The following is a 14,443-nucleotide window of genomic DNA, read 5'->3' on the forward strand; positions in this document are numbered from 1 at the left end:
CCAGGATTTCCAGGCACACCAGCCCCCGAGCGCGTGCACAGCCACCGGCATCGCCCTCCTGCACTGCGGGGGAACAATCAGCACTAGATGTTAAAAACCAAATTGCTTTCCAAAATCAGGCAGATCTATTTTCTATTGTGCAAGAATCAACATTTTCTAGAGACCTTGTTTTTGTATTTTTTCTAACTGTGCATCCTCCAAGGGGGCCACCCCTGCCTGACTCAGCAGCTCTGCACCACGGGCTGGGATATTCCTCAGGCATTTCTCAGCTACCTGACATCTTCCTCACTGCTGTCAGAGCTGCATTTGTCTCCGTCACCTCTTGGCTGGGTCAGGCCTGGGACCCTGTGGCTGCTGCTGTGCCAGCCCCTGCCTCCCTGCCATTCATTACACACTCCACATGCTCCTGGCGAGCACAGGGGCTGAGGCCAGGCTGCCAGTGCCGCAGAGATCTTCACAAGATGAACTACATGATTGTCACTTTTTAAATAAATCTGTTCTTGATATGCCACCAGGCTCTGGCAGTCTCCTTCCGCACAGTGCAGCACTGCAATGCTTGGCTAGGGATGCCCTGCCTGCGGGCAGAGCTGAGCTGCGTCACAGCTGGCGCCACACCGAGCCAGGAGCCTTGCATGGGGCAGCAGGTGCCACAGGCAGCCCCAGAAAGGGGGTCTGCCAGCCAGTAAGTACTTGCACCCGCTCCCCACTACTCCCCACCCCTACCTCAAAGGCTTCCTTTTGCTTTGCTCTGATGCTGTAGCCCTGCTGGGGCAAGGATGGAAGGGCTGATAGTGCCACACACAGACAGGCCCACGCAGGAAGCCCAGGCACAGGGTGACAAGCCATGCAGCTCCATAACAGCATAGCTCACTCCCATAAGGCTGCATAAGCAGCGAGGGCTACACCTCCCCGGCACCCATCAGCTCAGCACCCAGCTGCACCCACAGACCAGGCACCCCTGCAGCTTGGGCTGGAGTGAGTTCCCAGGGCCCCAAGAGGTGGTACTACCACCCTGCCTGTGGTAGAAACAAGTGTCCCATATCATGCAGGAGCCACACCAGGCTCCACTACCACAAATACCAAATTCTCTGGGTAAGAGGCCCTGTGGCTGATGGAGGCTTCTCTTGGGGATGTGGGAGCAGGTACCCAAGTAAGCAGGGAGAGCACAGTGCAGTAGGCAGATATTTATTGGTGTAGAGAGGAAGGGATCACAGGATAACAAACACTGCAGAGGTGACCACAGCACAAACTGAGAGGGAGCCGCTCTCCATTGATCCCTCCCAGCAGCAGCACCAAGCACGTGTTTCCCACCAGCAAGGCTTCTCTGCTGCCATGGGCATCTCCCAGAGCTCAAGCACAAGTGGGAGTGAGCCAGGACACAGAGCAACAAGGAGCAGGACTGCCATGCCATGCCCAGGGCTTGGCTCCCACCCCCTAACCACAGGCGTAGGACATCTCTGCCAACAGCTGCCCTCTGCACTCATCAGGGTGACCAAGTGGAGCCAGACCCAAGGGCTGCTCTGCCCAACGGCCAGCTGTGCCCATATGACTCCACAGCAGTGTCAGCCCAGACACACTGCACAGGGGAGGAGGCTGCCCCAGCCTGGATGTCTGCCCTGGGGCGGTGCAGGGGTCCGGCGCCATCCACAGAGCCAAAAGGAGCCCTGACTCTTGCGTGGTTGTGACAGTAAACTCCAACCTGTGGGTCTTCAGGGAAGGAAGGAGCTCAGCCAGCTTATGGAGCCCTTGCAAGCTGCAGGGCAGGAAGGAGACTGAGGAGAGCTGCTTCTGAGGACACAGCGAGGCTGCACTAGTGCAAATGCTGTCAGAGTGGGGAGGAGCACGCTCTGCAAGCGCTCTGGCTCTGCCCTCACATTCCCACAGGCTCCATCTCAGTCCCGGCCAGGGCTACTCAGTCTCTCCCAGGTCAGGGTTAGCTACAGGGGGATGCAGGGATTGCACAGCAGCATGGGCTACGCTACAAATGACACTCAAACTAAATCTCACAGGAACAACACTGACTAGGAGGCGTACAGAGCACTGGCATGCCCCAGCCATGGCAGACCTGATGTGTTCCTCTGCAGCAGTGGGAACCCCTTGGAGGCAGCAACCCCCCAGCTGGTGCTTGCTCTACGAGCATAAGCGCATACAGCAGATTAGTACAGTAACACAGGGACTATTAGATACACAACAGGAGGTGTCCCTCCTGCTACACAGGGCCAAGCCTGTGCCACTGGTCCCTCCGGACCCCTCACAGGACACAACTCAAACTTCAGCTTGTGAATAATTTAACTAGCAACTGTACAGTTTCCTCATCTGAGCCAGTTCTACAGATGGGACATCCCTGGAGTCCGGGCAAGGGATAAGTCAGGGAGTTAGACAGAAGCCCCTCCGGACTCCAGGGGCAGGAGGGTCAGACAGGAGCAGAGCAGGGTTAGAAGATGGGAATGTAGTTGTCAATCTTGGTCCTGTGCCGCTGGGCAATGCACTCTGCGATCCACACAATGTTGCGGCACTCCTGCTCCTTCAGCTTCACGAAGGCATAGAAGACTCCAAAGTGGAACTGGTTGAGGAAGGCCAGCTTGTTCAGCTTCACCTGGGGAAAGCCCAGAGGAGGACATGTTACTTGTCCACCTTAGATGGGAGGAGCTGGTCAAGGCAAGCACAGAGCAGCTTGGGAGGTCTCATGACTTCCCCAGCAGGCTGGAAGGCTCAGCACAGGTATCCTGCTCTGTATCTCTCTAGGTCCTCGAGGCAGCTCTAACCTACAGCACATGGCTCAGGACAGACTCTGGCATTTGAAGGGGGAAATATTTATACCCTCAGGTACCGTGAAAATCCTCTTTTCCCAAGTAATTACACTCTGGTTTTGCTATCGATGGATCAAACATCCACCAGCAGCCCCAAACTTGCCTCCCACACCGCTCTTATCTGTCTGGGTGAGAACATGGACCAAGCACCATGCTGGGCCCCCGTTCCTTCGCTGGAGCAGAGGGCTAGCATCCTTTTCCTTCCCCCAAACTCTGTTCATCCACAGCACTGCTGACAGGGCAGCAAGACAAACTTGCTGCTACCCTGAGATTTGCAAATGGCACAGGTAGGCACATACTGAGAAGTGTCTCAGGGCTCACTCACCTCATGCTCAAAGAACCTGTCTTCAAGGGTCTTGTCTCCAGGGTTACTGCCAGCCCCTTCAAATAGCAGCTTGTACTCCTGCAGGAAGACATTACAAGAGGATATACCCAAACCCCAAAGCCCTCCAAGCTCAGCAGTGTTTGGGGGCCCTGTGCATCAAACAGATGCCCCAGCCACCATGTCAGGTCAGCAGAGGACAGAGAAACCAAGAGTCTGCCCTGTGCACACAGGAATATTGGCAACAGGATGCTGCTGAGGATGCACAGCACACACACTGGCTGAAGGCAATCCCCAGAATGGCAGAGAAAGCCTTTATTTCACCTGTGAGCTTGTCCAGCCAGAGATCCTACCCCTTCTCTGAAATATGCAGTTCTCAAAGCCAGGGCGTCACTTTGAGCCTGCAGGGAGGATGCATCAGGTACAGACCCCTCCACATACAGACTGGAGTGTTTGGGCCAGGCCCCTGTGCACACAAACACTGACACATGCCCTGGCTGCTTCAGTAAGGAGACACTGAGCTCTCATGCACAAGAGCAGCTTAAGGAACCCAGACACATCCAAACATGTCCTCCCAGGTCAGCGTCTCCCCTGTGACTGAACCAGAGCTCAGAGTGACCCACAAGGGCTGCAGATGGGGCACACTGCTTCTCACTGAAGACATGTTTCCACCCCCAACCAGCCAAAGAGAGACTGTCATCGCTGCCACACTGATACCTCAAGGGTTTGGTGGTGAGGGCAGCCCCCACACCCTGGGACAGGGTACACCTGGTCTCCCTATCACCACTGCAATGACAGGCATGACTGACAAGCCAACAGCATCCCAGGCAAGCCAACTCCATCTTGGCCGAGCAGAGCACAGAACCAACAGTAGCAGCAGAAGATAGGCATCCCTCTCCCCAGGCTGTCAATCCACAAGTTCTCCCAGATCCCCGAGAAGCTCTGATCCAGAGTAGGTTCTTGCACCAGTCCCCACAGCCCTCACCCCAAAACACTCACAGGGTAGTAGTCAGCAACATTTTTGACTTGTTCGTAGTCATCTGCTCTGGCCAGCTGAGCCAGGCCCTCAGGGTAGAGCTTGCCACAGTGCGGGAACAGCTTTGCTCGGTCCTCCTTGGACAGCTCAGTACCAAATGAGTTAATGGTGATAATGAAGGCTCTCCGGTCAGCTTCAAACTGCAGGAGAAGAGTGGTTCACCTTGGGATGCAGCATCTTGGCCAGAGGCTAGCAGGTACTGACACTGTTCTGAACAGAGCCACATCAGAGGGCAGCATGAGCAAGCTGCCTGGGTGCTCAGCTATCCAGTGCTTAGCCAGGGCAGGCTACACATGCAGGCTCCCAGTGTGCCCAGTAGCTGATGCCTGGGGAGCAGTCATGTGAGGAAATCCCCATCCCAGGCACAGGCCAAATCACTGAGCAGAACCCTGCCCAGGTCAAGGAGTCTCTCTCACCTACTGCCCCTGAGCCCTGCACATCCCACAACTAGCCTTGGCATGGAGACAGGCCATGCACTGAACAGCTCTGGTTGTTCTCCTGCTTGTTATTCATGTGAGAAGATGAAGATGTTGCCATGAAGGCAACAGATGTGTCAGCACCTGGCAAGATCAGGACTGGGGAACGAAACCTGTCCAAAGTCACGTGCAGGCAGTCAGAGCGTGCATGGGGATGCTGAAAAATATCTTGAGCATCCTTAACGCTGACAGGCAAGCTGGGCCTGAGCACAGAGCAATGAATATTACTGCAATACTATCCAGCTGCAGGGGTTTCCAGACCTACCTCCAGGATCGGGCACATGGCATCTGCCGTGGTACCTCCCAGCACCTTGCAGAACTTGTAGAAGGACTCCAGGTAGGCCTAGAAGAGAGAGGGCAGATAAGCGCTCTTCTACACAGCTTCAGCTACTGCCCCATAGGGCCATTCAGCAGAGGACAGACAGCAAGTAGGGATGCTCCCAGATGCTTTGTAACACACCACGGACACCCTCACCCCACATGAGCTTGGATGCCAAGCCCACACAAGGAACAGTTATTGCCCAGGAGCTGGAGACTTGAAGGGTTGTGGTTGAGTTTGTTCAAGTGACTGCATGAGCGTACTGCAGGCAAGATCCCCAGGCAGTAAGGTTAAAGCCTGTTTTGCTCCTTTGAGTCATCTAACTCCAAAGCATTTACTGAAGTCTCACATGGTTTCCTGACCCTGCTCTGGCCTCCACAAACATGCCAAGCCACGCAACTATAGCTGCAAGACCTATGCTCAGGAAGTACCGCTGTGTAAGCACAGTCAAGAGATGAGACAGGACATCTGTGAAGGAAACTAGCCATTCTCTATAATTCTCTTTTCACACAGCAGCCACTTGGTCTCCATCCCAAATGAAGCACTGCAGAAAACATATAAGGATAGGCACAGCTACGCTGCCTCCAGGAAACGTAATCCTTTGTGGAGAAGTACCATAATCCAGCTGGAAGATGACTGTATCTCCCGGGGGAGCCTATGAAGGCTGCGCATGGCTAAAAGTGCTGCTCAGCAAAAACTTTCTCAGAGGAAGTAATCATGTGATAAAATACCTCCCTGGACAGAGAGCTGCAACCAGAATCACTTAAAAGGGATGGAATAAAATGATGCTGAGACATCACAAATCTCTGCTTTGTCACAACACCTCCAGGACTGAAGATGGACCAAGAATGCACATGTTGGACACCCTCAGCCTCTGCACTAGGAAAGCACCTGGATTACTACGTTCTGTAAATCTTTGTTAACACACAGCACAAGAGGACACTGCTGGGTGAGCATCATACATCAAAGAGACATCATCTTCAGCACTTGGCACTGCTCAAGTGCAGGAGAGCACAGAGCACCAGTCTGCAGAGTTACTACAGGAACAAGGACACAGATAACAGACTTTGTTTGAGGCTGACAGAAGAGGGAACCTGGATAAGAGGTTCAGTTACTACCTCTGCCCTTCTCAGGGGTTCATGCACAAACCTAAGGCTTTAGAAGTAAAAATTAGATGAACTCAAGTATCCAGCACTGAATGAGGATCCAGTATCACAGACACCATGGAAACACAGACTGTGGAACAGCTGCACTGGGTACCCTCCCCTATGGACCCCTCTGCAGATGACAGCAATTTACAGAAACTCTCCAGTGTTCTGAAACCCTTGTCCCCAAAACAGTGGTGTCTTTCCATTTAATAATCCTTAATGGACTTCTCCTTCCATGAACCCACACATTTACCCTTTGCCTCCTGCTAGCCTCATTTGTCTGTCACATCCAGCCTAAAGGGAGACCTGTAGTCTGTCCATCCACGTTGACTTTTCCAACACTATCTGTGGTTACCACCACAGCTCAGATTCACTCATCTTCCAGGTGAGGAATCCTAACCTTTTTTGTAGTTTCCCATACAGACGTCATTGTACCCAAACCTTTAAATGTGTCCTCCTTAGCAGCTTCTCCTGTTCTGCTGTTTACATTCAGAGAAGAGAGAGGAGAGGAATGAGACAGTGTTCAGGACACTCTACAGATGTACACAGCAGCACAGTGGTATTTGTGCATTTCTCTTCTACTGTTAGGAACAAATTACCTTGTAGAGACACTTGCTTAGGTCAGTCATAACCCAAGATTTCATTTAGTAGTAGAAAGGAACAAGGAGACCCTCACTGTACAGGCAGAGTTAGGATTATCTCTTTGCCTCTCCCATACATCACTCCACATTTATCCACATTGATTTGCCTGCTATATTTTATTGTCCAGTCACAAAGCTCCTTCAGCTCGTTCCTACAAGAAGGTTGCCAGCAAAGGCCAACAGTCAGCCAGCTTCACTTCAACATATCCATTAAAGGTGTGGAAAAAAAGGGAGTAAGCATTGAAGATAACAATGCCAGCACACCTCCATTGCAGGACTCCACTACTGACCACCCTCTACACTAATAGTGACTGCTTGCTTTTAACCTCTAATCCCCATCTTAACCATATTTCCATTTGAGAACCTTCTTGCTTGTCATTGCTAACAAGAAACCTTTGTAATTACTTTCCTCCTATGAATCCTGGTCAAACCTTCTGTCTACATGGTCGCAGATTCCTTCAAAAAACCTCCAGTAGGCCTGGGAGGTAGCACTTCCCCTTCCCAAGCCAACGCCTCCTGGACACAGGCATCCCTCCCAGGCACCTGCCTGCTGCATTCCTCAGAGCAGGTCTGCAGATTTCAGATCTGATTTTATTTCCCTCATTTGCCTGTGAAGGCCATTTGCATTGTATTATACATTTTCCAGTGCCTGGGGAGAGAGATGCATTCAGGTAAGAGTCCGTAAGTGGCAGTTACCTTTTCCACCCTTGCATCCCCATGATTTGCTACTGACAGAGCCCCTATGTTTCCCTGGGGGCTGCTCTTTAGCAAGAGCCAGTCCCAGCACACACCAAGGGATACCAGGCATCTATGCTTCAATTTGGGGTAGGAAGAGCAGAACGCAAAGCAGTATCAGGCCTCAAAAAGGAAGTGGCAGCTGGGACCCAAGGAGGTATCTCCCACTCCCTCCCCAACGTGTTTGTCCTGTGCTCACTCTGCTCCTTGCCTTCTCCCACCTGCCTCGTCTCAACACATCTCAAGCACCCTGCAAGGCTGCAGGTAGTTATGCGTACAGGCATATCTCCCCCCATTACAGCAAAAGACCAGTACATGCCAGAGGCGACACGCAGCTCCTTCTCCCCTCCCTTTGCCTTCTTCCTTTCATGCCTGACCTGTTCTCTGCCTCTCCAAACAGGCCACAGCTTCTTTGGGAAGCAGAGGTCACACTGACTGCAGGCTGGTTGTGACCAGCTAAAAGAAGGTTGGCAGATACAATCTGCATCCCACCCTTAATCCAGAGAGTCGAGATGGAGCGATAGCCACAGCCTGCACATAAACACACACTTTTGATACTGCCAGCTAAAACCAGATGGAACCTGCAGAGGAGACAACAGCTCCCCATGCAGACTCAGGACAAGGAGATCCTTAGCCCCTCCACATCCCTGTGCCAATACTTTCCCCAGCCTGCAGGACTCCTTCATCCCAGCTACACCTTTTACACTGCTCTACCAAGAGCATCTAACCCTAACCACAGCCACTGAAGGCTTGAGCAGACTGTTGGAGGCTCTTCTGAAAGAGCTCAAGACAGAGTGCCAAGCCCATAGAAGTCCTTTAACCAAGTTTAAGATCTAGCCACTTTAGCCCTTTGAATGCAGTTAACTACACGTCTAAACTCATGTGGTTGAGCAGCAGCCTTCTGCCTGCCTGGGGCCTGAGGAAATTTATTGAAAGGCATAACCGCTGCAAAATCTCTTGCACAGACTCTTGACAGCCTGACAGCTCCAAAGAAACCCCACTCTGCCTAGCTCTGGTGCCCTGACTCTGCAGAGCTGGGTGATCAGATGTCAGGCCCCTCCAAGAGCACTATCTTTACTTTCCAATGGATGCAACCAGTTCTTGGTCATGTTTACTCTATCACCACTCCAGGGAAGAAAAAGAGAGAAAGCAAAATTCTTTTTAAGTCTATTCCAAGAGGAAAATACCCTCTTGTCTTTGGCTGAAGAAAGCCAGCCCAGGTTGGAGCTCCTGAACCAAGACAGAGCTGTAGTCACACTAGGAATAAACAGGGAAGTTAACATCTCTTTCCCTTCCCAGAGACTCATTTACCTTATACAGCGTGTTTCGAATTATTTCAATGTTCATTTCATCCAGGTCCTGTTCAGATATGCAGTCTTGGAAGAAAGCAGCTGAAACAGAGCCACAGACAGAGTTAGCATTGCCCTAACCAGTCCCACGCCCAGCACTTTCCAGAGTCCTCAACAATACCAGGCAGAAGCACTGTCCCCTCCTAGGCCTGGCCCTTATCTTCAGCAGCCACGAAATTGCCATGACTCAAAACCTCAGGCTCCACCATGGTTCCCCAGGCCACAATCATTTTGGGGGCTCTCACATGAAAAATCTTTCTTCACTCCTTAGTCCTATGGTTTGGTTAACAGCCTATTCTCAGCAAAAATTCTCAGCTCTAGCCCCCATAGCAGCCTGTATTTAAAAATAAGCAAAACCCAAACTGTTCGCAGATGCAGGCACTCAGAGGTGACAAGACAGTTTCCGAATTGCCTGCTACAGCACCGCAGCAGTGCTTAAACATCTGTGAGAGAGCAGCTAGCGAGTCTTGAGGAAGCTGGTGCTTCTCCTTCCTCCAGTATCTCAGTTGGATTAAGGAGGCATGGGGATGCCACAGTTCCTACAGCCCATGACACTCCACATTTGGAGTCAGGAGCTGTTTCCTCTGGTCAGGTCTATCAGTCCCATTTGCTACTTCTTCCAAGGACTTTTATTTCTCTAGCTGGAGGTAAGCAACTGGAGACAGGATGAACTAGTGGTTTTTGGTAGGATGTTCAGCCCTACGTACTTTGCCAGAGTATCTCTGGGAGGGAGTTTGAGAAGTTGTTACCACCTAAAGAACACAGATTTCAGAGCTAACACAGGGCACTGCAAGCTGCAGATGAGTCTTGTCTATCTAGTGTAACATAAGGCTGTTGTACCACTCACTTGTTAGCAAGAGCACAATAAAACCCATTGACAGGACTTTTATGACTTCAACTCTCACTCAGCAACCAACTTTGCTGAATTTGCTACATAGAGAAATATGATCTTTCTCAGCTTACGCAGTCTAGCTGTGGGTAAAGGACACTGCACTCATGCTCAGAACTGAGCAGTGCTCTGCCTTGTGCGACAAACCAGGCACGATGCAGGATCACATCTTTGCTGTGCACTACTTTTATAGCACGAGCTCCCTGGCATGGACAGCAGCCGCACTGTGGGTCTAGAGAGTCCCAAACAGGCATTAACCCCCCCAGAGGTTTTTTTGCAACAGCATCAGAGACCAGTGCCACGTAGCTGGAGGAGCACTGCTCCCTATGGTTGGCAAAAATGAAAACAGAGTGTGCCAGGACTGGTTTTCACTGCAGGACCCGCTGGCTAGCCTAGATAGCTAAGCAGTGGCTACTCAGAGTAGCAGAGGAATGAGAACACAGCTATTTCAGTTCTTGGCCCTCCAATATCCCAAATTAGGCTAACAGCAAGTCTTATTTTGCCCTGCTAACCTATGAAAGCCATTTGGGGTTAGGCATTCCTACCAAGCCACGTAGCTACTCAAGTACTTTTAGGAGATAGAGCTGCTGTTTCTTTGCGTGTGGTCACTGGAAAGAGTGCAAGTTAAACAACTGGAGCCTGCATGCCTGCTTGTTTAGGCAACACAGCTACTGCCCATGTTCTCCTGCTGAAGAAATGCCACACTAGATGGTACACAGCCTCAAGGGCATGACCAGGGCAAAGGTCTGAAGAAGTCAGCCTAGCCAGGACAGAAGCAGGCAAAACTGACGCACATACAAGTACACGAACGCAAGAGGCAAAAGACCCTCAACTGCCAGCCACGTTCTCCAGAACCACCTCACTAGTGTAACGGGGCATTTTCACCCCATACACAGCTGGAAGCTTTAAGGTCTTTGAGAGTTAATATCTTTGACATACTCTGTTCTATCTTATTCCCAAAATGGGAAGGTTCCTGCTTACTCATGAGGAGAATTTTCTTCCCACACATCATCCCTACAGCAGGCTCAACTCAGCTGCATGCAGAGCCTCGGTTCTCTTGCTGAGTTGTTGCCCTACCTTGCAACCCAGATCTCCCAAGACATGCTTTCCCTCCCTTGCTGGGCTCTATCTGGCAAGTCATTTTTCCATGACAACTACTTCACTTGCCCCGTTATTACACAGAGCATTTGCAAAAGCACTTTCAGTTCCAAACCCAACTATTTCTATCACAGACAATATGATGATTTAGAGTGTTTTGTTCTTTCTAGCAACCCCAAAAGAATGATTAATCACTGACTCAGGCATACCTCATTATGTTTTTGCCCACAGAGGCTAAATTAGCAAGTCTCCTGTGACTACCTTTCCTACTACTGCAAAAAGACCCATATTTTCTCCAGAACCACTTCCTACACCTTTTATCTTTGAAGAACGTATCTGTTTGACTAGCTGTTTGTAAGACACTTGGTTTTAGTGTTATGTGCCTCCTGGTCAAGGCCTGTAGCCCTGAGACAGTATACCTCTGTGCAGGATCCTGCTATACAATGAGTTTAAAAAGGCTTTTGGAGATTACTTTTTTTTTTGCTGGTGTTGGTTGGTTTGGGTTTGTTAGTTGTTGGTTGTTTTTTTTGTTTGGGGTTTTTGGGGGGGGGGGGGGGGAGATGTTTTTGCATTTTGTTGTTGTTGTTTTAATATAAAGAGCTTTCCTTGATCTAGAGCTGATTTTATCAGTCTCAGAACAAGACCGGGCATTTGCAGATCTCTAATTATCTACAAAAATTGCCTACAAGAAACTGCCCAATGGTCCAACTAAAAGTGCTGGAAATTAAGTGACTCATTCCAGCAGAGGACCCAATAGCCCTTCACTAAGAAAGCACATGTGCCATGTGTTCCATGACAATTATTGAAAAGATCGCATTGTCTAAGACCTCTCAAACTTACTTCTTCCTCCCTAATTTCAGGTGACGATTCCCAGAAGAGCTGGTAAATGGACATATCTAGCAGATCAGATCTAACTACGCCTGCACTGCCATAACAGCTCAAGGTCTGGCTCACACAAACCAAACTCCCCAGCAGTCTGCACTACCAGTGTGCCAGTTTAGACAGTTGTTGAATGGTACAGAGAGCTAGCTGATCCTCCAGAGGAAAAACTGGTATAGGACAGGCATAAACATGAACTCAAGCCCAGTCACCACCCGCAGTACACCCACATCTGCGCGTTACCCACCGCTTTGTCTTCCTGGAGCACAACTTCGGCTTGGTTGGACCTAGTTAGACTGGGAGAGAAAGGGACATCTGCTCCACACATAGCTAAGAGGTAATTTGAAAGGCTCCACTCACCCAGGGGAGTGTCCACCAGGATTGCATTGTAGAGCTCCGCAGGTGTCTGAGCAATATTCACAGCTTCCATCTGCTCAAAACTTCCCAGAGGATGGCACTTGGGCACCAGTTCGGAGATTGAACGCTGGTGCAGAGTCCCAGTGATCAGCAGAATAACGTTGTCAATCATGTAGCTATACCTGAAGGAATGCAAGAGGAAGCCTGTCACAATACAAATAATACAAAAACCAGCACCAGACGGGCACACATCTTCAGTCCCTGTGAACATCTCCAGAAAGATGCACCCTTCCCATGAAGAACTAGTAAGGCGCCTCCTTAATGACTCCTTATCATGCCAGCCTAGGCAAAGGGAGTCAAGCATAGGCCCAGGCTGTGATATATGCCACAGCTGAACCACATCATCTGGGCATCTCCTATCTACCATTGAAGACTATTAGATTGGAAGGGACTGCTAGAGGTCTCTGGCCCAATGTTTTGCTCCAAGCATGGCCAGCTCCAGCTGCTCAGGGCTTTGTCCAGCTGAACTTTGAATTACTTGCAAGGATATATATCTCACAACCTCCCTGGGGCTCTGCTTCAGTGTCCAACCACACTCACAATGAAAAGTCTTTTCCTAACAGCTAATCAGAATTTCCCTCACAGCTATTTGTCTACTGTCTCTTATCCTAACCCCACACACCTCCAAGAGGAGCTTGGCTCCAGCTTCCCCACACCCTCGGAACATTTGTCCTTCCAGCATTCCCACTGCTCTCCTCGCACTGCCATGCTCTGTAGAGAGCATATGCAGAAGTGTATGTGGTAGAACACCAGCAAAGGAGAATATGCAGATAGCCTGACTCAAGCTCAGCTTCAGAGCCAGCAGCACTGCCCCATCTTGCCAAGACTATGGAGAAAGGGTCACGTTTCTGCAGCCCCGCTCCCTTCCAAAAACAACAGGGCTGGCAGCTTTAGCACAACCTTCACTCGCACCCTCACAAAACTACACACAAGGTTTTTCATACCTCTACCATCAAAAGCTACAAATTTCTTTGCATTAGCCCATGTTATGACATCCCTAACCAAGTTTTCCACTTATGTTATACAGGATTAGCAGATTCAGTCTTTGGCACTGCAGTAATGGGACATTCCATCTGGAACCACGGCACTCAGCACAAGTTCCACCCACATAAGCCCTTTGTGGCCCTTTCTCTTGTACTGAGAAGTGCAGAGCTGGGCACAGCACTCCAGATGAGGCCTCCACCACTGATGAGGAGAGGGGCAAGATCACCTCCCAGTTCTACCAGTCTAGCCAGAGAAGGGAGACACAGCTGGCCTGAAGACTGGGAATACAAGAAAGGCTGGTGGCCTTTTCCAAGTAAGGGATCAAGGCATCATGTAAATACAAGGGGCTGAGAGGAAAAGTGTCCCCAGCAAGAACAGGAGTGCTGCTCTAGGCACCTTCACCACCAGCTGAGCCATAAGCCAACCAAGCTGAGCACCTGAAAAACATCAAGCAATACGAGTTGGTTTTTTTCAGTCAGCAGAAGATGCCTTTGCTAACAACCCTCAGCACCACAGGGAAGGGGCACAGATGCTGGAAGAGCAGTATATTTGGGATTTTACACTCCCTTGCTCCCACTGCTAGAGCTCTAACTCTAAAAAGTTAGATGATGGAAAAGACATGAAGAAGCTCCTTGGCAGGAGCTGCTCTAAAACAAATGAGATCAGGCCTGAACTAGAATGGCAGAAGGAGCTGTGCAAGTCTGGAGTTGGAGCTCTGTTGAGGTTCAGGCTTCCTACACGTACTTTGAGTACTGAAGAAAGGGAACTTAAGGCCAGCACACCGGGACTGGGGCAAGGGCAGGGACGGCAAAGCTCTGCACACGTTTGTCAGACAGGCATAGGGATGCTGCTGATCTTTGTATTTTCAAGCTAACAAGGAGGACACAGTGCAGCCCCGTTTCCCTTTGAACCACATCAAAGGCAGGTAAGCAGAGCCAGTTAAAGGCAGATTTTGGCAGTTTTTATTAGATGGGCTTACTGCCTCCAAATATGCTCAAAGGGCATGTCCACGAACAAATCCACACCTTAGTTCCTCAAACAGGTGCTGCCTTTTCTCTCCACACTGCAGGGCTGGGTAACACACCTGCTGGCCCTACTATTTTTGCAGAGAGCCTTTCTGTGTTTGCAGCCTGCTTTTCCAGGGACATTCAATCTAGAATTGGGGCAAATCAGCACAAACTTCATGTACCAGGAAACCTCCTTTTGCCCTTTAATCTGCAAGGTCATTATCCTCCCTTCCGTTTGTGCAGCTCTCACCATGGAGATAATTGCAATCTCCAGGACAGCAAGAAAGGCCTGTTTATGAGAACTGAGGGTAAGTCCCTTGTAGTAAGCAGGTG

The 14,443-nt window shown here is 50.3% G+C and overlaps 1 protein-coding gene across 2 annotated transcripts in view; it reads right to left on the minus strand.

The window, feature by feature from the left end:
• Positions 1–45: 45 nt before the first annotated feature.
• ATP6V0D1 (ATPase, H+ transporting, lysosomal 38kDa, V0 subunit d1) overlaps positions 46–14,443 on the minus strand; it is a 37,303-nt gene continuing 22,905 nt past the window's right edge. Inside the window, exons 3-8 of one of the 2 annotated variants that reach the window (XM_010583925.1) lie at positions 12,063–12,241; positions 8,799–8,878; positions 4,910–4,987; positions 4,132–4,308; positions 3,136–3,213; positions 47–2,596 (exon numbers count right to left, since the gene is read on the minus strand). In XM_010583925.1, coding sequence (XP_010582227.1) covers positions 2,435–2,596; positions 3,136–3,213; positions 4,132–4,308; positions 4,910–4,987; positions 8,799–8,878; positions 12,063–12,241 — 754 coding nt within the window. In that variant the 3' untranslated portion in view covers positions 47–2,434. Of the gene's footprint in view, positions 2,597–3,135; positions 3,214–4,131; positions 4,309–4,909; positions 4,988–8,798; positions 8,879–12,062; positions 12,242–14,443 lie in introns of both variants that reach the window. The other variant, XM_010583935.1, reaches the window with a different exon arrangement.

This window comes from Haliaeetus leucocephalus, unplaced genomic scaffold, assembly GCF_000737465.1.
Source record: "Haliaeetus leucocephalus isolate CR32 unplaced genomic scaffold, Haliaeetus_leucocephalus-4.0 Scaffold92, whole genome shotgun sequence".
NCBI classification, from domain to species: domain Eukaryota; kingdom Metazoa; phylum Chordata; class Aves; order Accipitriformes; family Accipitridae; genus Haliaeetus; species Haliaeetus leucocephalus.